The 7,537-nt window shown below is 40.4% G+C and overlaps 1 protein-coding gene across 5 annotated transcripts in view; it reads right to left on the bottom strand.

Annotated features, from left to right (window-relative positions):
- Positions 1-272: 272 nt before the first annotated feature.
- Positions 273-7,537, bottom strand: part of LOC103397010 (protein RUFY3-like) — a 14,381-nt gene continuing 7,116 nt past the window's right edge. For 2 of the 5 annotated variants that reach the window (XM_025052873.1, XM_008335261.3), the window contains exons 4-13: positions 6,515-6,616; positions 5,608-5,731; positions 4,929-4,993; positions 4,403-4,468; positions 4,233-4,302; positions 4,029-4,118; positions 3,529-3,612; positions 3,279-3,446; positions 2,631-2,728; positions 1,820-2,449 (exon numbers count right to left, since the gene is read on the bottom strand). In XM_025052873.1, the coding sequence (XP_024908641.1) occupies positions 2,377-2,449; positions 2,631-2,728; positions 3,279-3,446; positions 3,529-3,612; positions 4,029-4,118; positions 4,233-4,302; positions 4,403-4,468; positions 4,929-4,993; positions 5,608-5,731; positions 6,515-6,616 (940 nt within the window). In that variant the 3' untranslated portion in view covers positions 1,820-2,376. Of the gene's footprint in view, positions 368-608; positions 634-724; positions 806-898; positions 1,023-1,605; positions 1,726-1,819; positions 2,450-2,630; positions 2,729-3,278; positions 3,447-3,528; positions 3,613-4,028; positions 4,119-4,232; positions 4,303-4,402; positions 4,469-4,928; positions 4,994-5,607; positions 5,732-6,514; positions 6,617-7,537 lie in introns of those variants that run through there. The other 3 variants (XM_025052872.1, XM_017042692.2, XM_025052875.1) reach the window with 3 other exon arrangements.

Consider the following 7,537-nt stretch of genomic DNA (forward strand, 5'->3'; position numbering starts at 1 on the left):
TATACTGTTAGCAGACAGGATAAACACCAGGGTTGGAAAAGTAACAAATATGTGGTCAGACTTACTATAAATTAGAAATCATTTTAGCAAAAAAATTGGTAACACTAAGAAGGACTGACACTTTTAAAGTGTCAACAATAATTGTTATAATTTTCTCTGAGCTTAAGTGATAGGAAATTAGCTTTTATTGCAAATTCAAAGTCTGTAAAAAAATGGAGACAGTCTGTGAAGTGGTGTTCAAAAGAACCGGGTTGCAGGTTTAAATCCCAGCCTAGACTTCTTCTACCTTTGTCTTCAGAAGCGAGTCTTCCAGTTCACACAGCGAACACATGGACGGTTGACCGATCTCCACAGATGATTGCACCACCTGCAGACAATTTGCCAAAGTATATATGCCGTTTATTCCATAATAAAACTGTACTGTGTATGGTGGCAGTTACACTGTACTACACACCCTATAGTACTCTGTAACCGCCCATAATACTGCGTATAAGAGGGGCAGTGTGATGAAACTTTGTTTGTTAATTTTGCCAGATCAATGTATAAAAAGATTATTTGAAGACTGACAATAATGTCTCATAAGATTTTTGTAAAAGAAAAATCCTCACCAGTTCATCCTCATGTGACAAGGTCCTGTAAGAGAAAGACATTTTGGACATTTAAAATGACCAGTGTAGTTACAATAACATTTTTCAAAATCCATTTTCAGAACTGAACTGCTTACAAACTGGAGCTCAGACTAGACTTGTCCACTGTGCTGCTGCTGCTCAATGTCTCTATTGACGGATGGTGAACCTGGGAGCTGCTGAAGACAGAAATGTGTTTTTAAATTTGTAATAAACACAGTTTTGTGTCCACACATGACTGGTTCAGAGGCGTATTTGGAGCACGGTCATACTTTTGGTACATTCTCTGACAGCACCCATTCCCTCTGAGGAGCACTGAAAGGACCGGGTGCAACGATAGGTTGATGCTGGCTCCTGCGTTCTCGTCCTTTTTTCAGCTCATGTTCCAAAACAGCCCTGAAATATCACCACAAAATAAAAGCAAAACACAAGATTCCTTAAAATACATTTCCCTGACTCCTACAAAATGTGTTTTTTATACAGTAGCCCTAGTGTAATATGAGACCCAAATCTACCACAGGCAAGAACTGAATAATTGTTTAACTATGAGAAAAATTTCAGATTTTTTTCTTATAACACTGACAAACGGATCAGTACATTCAAGTGCTGTAATTTAAAATAAGAACATGAAAGAATTTAGTGAAACATTTAACCTGCTGATTACATTTATGGTGCATTTGGTTCAAACTGCAGACGATGATGTCCATAAGGACAGGTCTTTAACAGCAACAAAACCTGACAACTGTGATGTTGAAATTAACAGCGCTTTAATGGACTTGTTTCGTGTTGATTTGTGATGCTGTAAAGAAACACAGTTTAAAAAACAAAACAAAACAGTGATTCTGTCAGTTTAACACATTTGATTCTTGCCTTAGCTCCTTTTTCTTGTTAGTCAGTCGGTGTAGTTTATCATGAAAGTCTCACAGGACTTGATTTAGTTCAAATTCACATTTCTTAGTACCTCATTCCCACTTCCTACCTGTGCTTCCTCAGCTGCTCCACCTCCAACTGCAGACTCCCAATTTTGTCTCCAAACTCTTGTTTGAAGAGCCGGTTGGCCTCAAAGGCCATGTCCCTTTCTTTCTCAGCCTGTTTGCATCTAGTGAGGGGGGTGGGGGGTTACCATAAACTCATGACAAAAAATGAAAATGTAAATGTTTAAAACAAAACGAAATGGAGGGAAAATTAATTTTGCCCTTCATGTCCCGTGTCTCCTGTATTGATCTTCAACTTGTGAGGATTAACAAATGACAATAAAACTGAGCAAAAAACAAACCAAAATATTCAGTCTCTAACCATCTGGTCTGCGTTAGATAGAAAATATTTAATCACAGTCTGTAGAAGAGATTTAATAAATCACATCATCACAGCTAGTCCTTAATATCCAGGATGTGTCACACGGTATCATCATCATCAGTCCTTTATGTTAGAATAATGTCTAAAGTGGACGTTCAGGCCCCAAGCGTCGTCGCAAACCATGGCTGAAAAGCATTAAGGGTCCAAATTAAAAAATATTATTCTGATACCATGAACATGTCTGTCAGCAAACAAGGATTCAGGAGCTGCTAAAAGGGTCGACCGGGTCCACACTATTCAAAGCTGATGCTTTGGAGCCACTGCAGGTTGTGGCAAAGATGCTTTTATTTTTAACAATAGAGGAGCATCGTACAGAAAAAAGATAACACCCTAGTTTGGTTATTCTATTACATTAAGCAGGGTTTTATGTTTGTATTCAGTTATGAAAGCTCTGCTACTGCTGTAGCTGCAGCAGTTTCCCTGCTGCCGAGTTCAAGTTACAGGCCTGTTTCACCAAATGTTTCTCACTGATTTGAAAAGAAGAATGACAAATGCCAAAATAAGTAAAACAAAAATATATACGTAATGAAGGGAAAAGTGAAAGAGGGAAAATGGCAGAGACAGCAAAATATTTTTTATGTAAATAGGTTAAAAAAAAACCAAAACCCTTGTTTTGATGAAATTCCAAAACAAGAAATGTCCACTCACCTGGTCTCCAGTTGTTTCACAGTCCCTGACATCTGGTTAATTTTCTCCTCCAGGCGAACAATGACTTCACTCTTCTGTTTGGAGCTGGCGTCAGTGCTCTGAGGGAGATCCACCATGTTAGTCAAGTGATGTCCTTTCTCGGTCATCAATATAGTGTGTAGTGCGTCCTATTTAATTCAATGACAATGTCTCACAGTTTAGATTATTAGCATGATTTGGCTAATTTATCGTTTTGTTTTCGTATTAATAAAGTGCGTCGGTGACTGATGATACTTCAGCTGCAGGGTTGATTAAATCTACAACACAGTGGGACACAGGAAACTCCTAAGGATTATCAAAGAATATTTAATTTATAATTTCCTTCAAAGACTTATTCAACAACTTTTTATTTCTAAGATGAAAACTAAAGAAAAACTACTGTAAGTGTTTAAATTCTGCAGGGCTATGTCAATCACTGAAAACACAGAGAACAATCCTGGCAGCGACGAAGTCCAATCAGCGCTGATCTTGCGACAGTATGTACATGCGAGAGCCAATCAGAGCTAGGTTTTCTTGGCTCACAGAGGTCCAATCATAGTAAAAAACTAGTAAAAAATAAATACACAAAAGGCATTTCATTGGTGGGTGCATCACAGATATAACGTTTACCTGTGACTTGTGGGTAAGCTGTTGGTTGATGGCACGAAGTTCTTCCAGCTGCTGCCTGAGCTCCACCAGAGTGTCCTGCTTCTCGCAGAAATCTTTCTCCAGCATCTTCATGGACAGCTCCATCTCCTGTTTCATCCCAATCTGCACCTCCAGCTCCTTCTCCACATCCTGCTCAGACAACGGGATTGCACTTAAATTCAGAAGACTCACAGGACACATACAACTGCCTTCGGGAGCCTTCAGAACCCACCAATCGGAGCAAAGTTTTCTCTGTGAGCTGTTTCCGTGTTTCTCCCAGTGCTTGTCCATCCGCCGCTGTGTCATTTTTTAAAGCCTGAAAACAGAGCAGACAGTGTATAATAATTAGAAAAAATACCTTTTGCATTCATAAATATATACATGTTATATATGTTGCAGATACCAATATTTGTTTTCATTTTATTTCTTGTTTACTCCTGCACAAACATTTAGTGGCTCTAATGATGATTAATATGAGGAAGTGAAACATCAGAGGCTCCACAGGAGTCAAACAGACAAATCAGGCCTGACTGGCCTGACAAGGGAAATGCACATCTCTGGTTATTGTCGAGTGTTTGTTTTTTTCCTTTTTCTCCATTCTTATAATGTTGGTTCCATCTATTTCAGAAATAAATCAACAGTTTGAGATTCTGGACTTTTCACCGTTTGATCTGTTGTCCCTCTGTGAAGAAGGCGAACGATGAAAAGACTAAAACCAAACATTTTCCTCACCTTTCTGGACTCCAGCTGATAGGAGCTCTCCTCTTTTACTCTCTCCACATCTTCTTGTAATGTGATGACCCTGTTATTTGCCACAGCAAGCTGTGAAAACCAATAAAGGCAAATAAATATCTGCAGCTGTGCAGAGAAGCAGGAATATTACACTTTTAAATGAACAAAAGAGCATCAGAGGTGTACGTTTAAGTTTGAACTTACTTCTTCTGTGAGCTTTGTGTTGGACTTTTCCAGGGCATCCACTTTGGCCTGTAGGTTATTTACTGATGCACTGGAAAAAAAGACATACAATTATCATGTGAAATTACTGAATCAAACTAGAAGGAGATCCGTAGGTGAGAGTTTGGTGCAAACGTGTCTTTGTGACAAACCTTAGATGTCTGTTCAGCTCCTCCACGTAGTTCTTCTGATCCAGAATGGCTGTGATTTGACCATCACTGAAGAGGTATTGTCAAAGATAAAAATTGAGAAATTCAGTTGAGGAATTGAGTATTTAGTATATACTTAAAATACTTAATTAATTTTGAGTTTTTAAACTAATTCAACTGTTTTATAATTTTTGCACCAACCCCAAAAGAAAACCAAAAAATTAAAAGCAACAATTTTCTGCATGATTAAATTTCGCAGTTTTGCTATGCATGTTCTAGGATAATTTTTTTTTAATTCATCGCATTAAAAATATAAAAACCACTCATACTTACAGACTAAGCAGGAACACCTGAATCAAGTCATGATCAACACCTTTATACATGTAACATTCACTGCACAATAGTACTTAGTAACTTTTTAATGTTTTTTTCCTGTACTGTATTTGACAGTATTATAGATATGACTCTGTTATTCACTGAAATTACTCTGTTAGAATGGACTCCTGATTTGATTGGAGACAGGACTCACCCCTCTGCACTCTTACTGCTGTGTCCACCATCTTTAAGGTACATCGAGAAATCAATCACTCCGACCTGCAAGAGGACCGACCAGTGCAACTTTTTCATACTTTAAAATTATTAGGATAAAACCTTGCTGTGACTTTATGAGATGTATCTCATGTCCAAACAGTTGATGAAAATGTCGATACATTTTGCAATTGACTGATTTTTTTTTTTCACCTTGAGTTCTCACAGTAAAACCTAATCCTTGTCCCACATTTAATGGTCCTGACCTGGTCATACTTCTAAGTCCTGACAGGAGTGTAATCTTCTGCTTTTGCTGTAGCCCATCTGCTACCGGTGTAACATTTGTGCATTCAAAAATCTTAACACGTGGGTGTTTAACTCTCTATCAAATGGCTTAATCTTGAGTTACTGCTGCATTAAAGAATACTTTAGTGCGTGTACCCAATACAATGGCCATTGAATGTACATCTTATTCTGAAGTCCACATTAGTCAGTGAAGCAGAAAATTACAGTCTTTGCAGCAGTTAAAGTTTCACTTTATGTCTCTATACAAACAGGCAACCTGGCCAGCCCTAACAGTGATTCTGAGTGAATGCAGTGATAGAGCTCTACTGTGTTTCACCAGTGAGGTGTTAATAAAGAATGTGCACAAGGAAGTAAAAGCAGACGAACAGACAAACCTGTGAGTCCAGGTCTTCTCCCTTCATACATAGATTGGCGTCAATGACATTTAGTCCCACGAGCAGCCCAGCGATGACGGCGCCCTCCTCCTCCATCATCAGTGCATTTGGTTCGTAGAATTCACTGCAGAGCGCAGATAAAAATTTAAATGTTAGGTCACATGATATTATATTATTGTTATACAGTGGAACCTTGACATACGAGTATTTCGAGATACGAGCAAGCCTTCGGGCAAAGATATACAAGTGACAAGATACGAGTAAAGATTTGAGATACGAGCACGTTTACAGACGCTAGGTGGCCAAGCACTCGAAGCAGCCCACACTGCCTCACTCGTTTACTTCATGTGTTCGTCTACTTCCATACGCGAGTCTTCCGTATTGTGTTTACATTATCTATGTGATTTTCTCTCTATTGTGTGCATTATTCTTCATAATAGTGATGAGTCCTAAGAGAGTGAGTGGTAAGGATGGTAGTGAGAAGAAGAAATGCATGATGACCATGGAAATAAAGCATAAAATTGTCCATAAATATGCCCGCTAAAGAAAGAATACAAATTGAAAAAAGAAAAAAAAAATAGAAAAGTAAAAAAAAATACGTAAGTATATAGTATAAGTTACATAATGTACGTGTACGGTACTGAATCAAGTGTCTTCGTACGGGCCAACTCTCTTCCCTCCCTTCCTCCCTCCCTCCTCCGCACATGCCGCCATTAGCCACTACTGTATCGTCTGTCTTGAAGGCAAGACCTCATAATTAAAACCAAATTTTATATCACAGGAATCCTCATATACTATAATTTTTAACTTTCTTAATACAATTTAGCAGTGACCCAAACATTTTGCAAACAAGTTGCATAACAATTCGATCGCAGAAAATCATGATTAGTCATGAAAAAACACACACCTGAGCAGGTCCTTTCTGTTGATGATGGTCTTCATGTAGTCGGAGAGCTTCTTCTGCATCAAGGCCAATCGTAACCACGCACGTCCTCTTCCTAAAGGAGTCCTGTACAAATTATACAGAGGCTGTTTATATTTCTGTCAATTCTGTCAAAAACAGTTACCAGTGAAAGATCATAAAATAATAGGGACACCCAGACCTCCCTCGACACTTCCTCCAGCTCTTCTGGGGGGACCCCAAGGCACTCCCAGGCCAGCGTGTCCTAGGTCTACCCCTAGGTCTCCTCCCAGAGGGACAGGACCTGAGCACCTCCGCGTTTGGGGGGCATGCGATGTAAATGCCCAAGCCACCTCAGCTGACTCCTCTCGATGTGGAGGAGCAGCGGCTCTACTTCGAGCTCCTCTCATGTGACAGAGCTCCTCACCCTATCTCTAAGGGAGCGCTCTGCCACCCTGCGGAGAAAGCTCATTTCAGCCACTTGTATCCGGGATCTCGTTCTTTCGGTCATGACCCAGAGCTCATGACCATAGGTGAGGGTAGGAACGTAGCTCGACCAGTAAATCGAGAGCTTTGCCTTTCGGCTCAGCTCCTTCTTCACCACCGGTACACCGATCCGCCTGTCAATCTCACGTTCCATCCTACCGTCACTCGTGAACAAGACCCCAAGATACTTAAACTCCTCCACCTGAGGCAGGACTTCCTCCCCAACCCGGTGGGTGCAAACCACCTTTTTGCGGTCGAGAACTATGGTCTCGGACTTAGAGGTGCTAATTCTCATCCCAGCGGCTTTACACTCGACTGCAAACTGACCCAGTGCATGCTGCAGGTCCTGGTTCGAAGAAGCCAACAAGACAACATCATCCGCAAAAAGCAGAGATGAAATCCAGTGGCTCCCGAACTGGACCCCACCCGACACCTGGCTGCGCCTAAAAATTCTGTCCATAAAGATAATGAACAGAACCGGTGACAAAGGGCAGCCCTGCCGTAGTCCAACATGCACCGGGTGGAGGGGAGCCCCGCCATCTC

The sequence above is a fragment of the Cynoglossus semilaevis genome, chromosome W (genome assembly GCF_000523025.1).
Source record: "Cynoglossus semilaevis isolate Cse_v1.0 chromosome W, Cse_v1.0, whole genome shotgun sequence".
NCBI classification, from domain to species: domain Eukaryota; kingdom Metazoa; phylum Chordata; class Actinopteri; order Pleuronectiformes; family Cynoglossidae; genus Cynoglossus; species Cynoglossus semilaevis.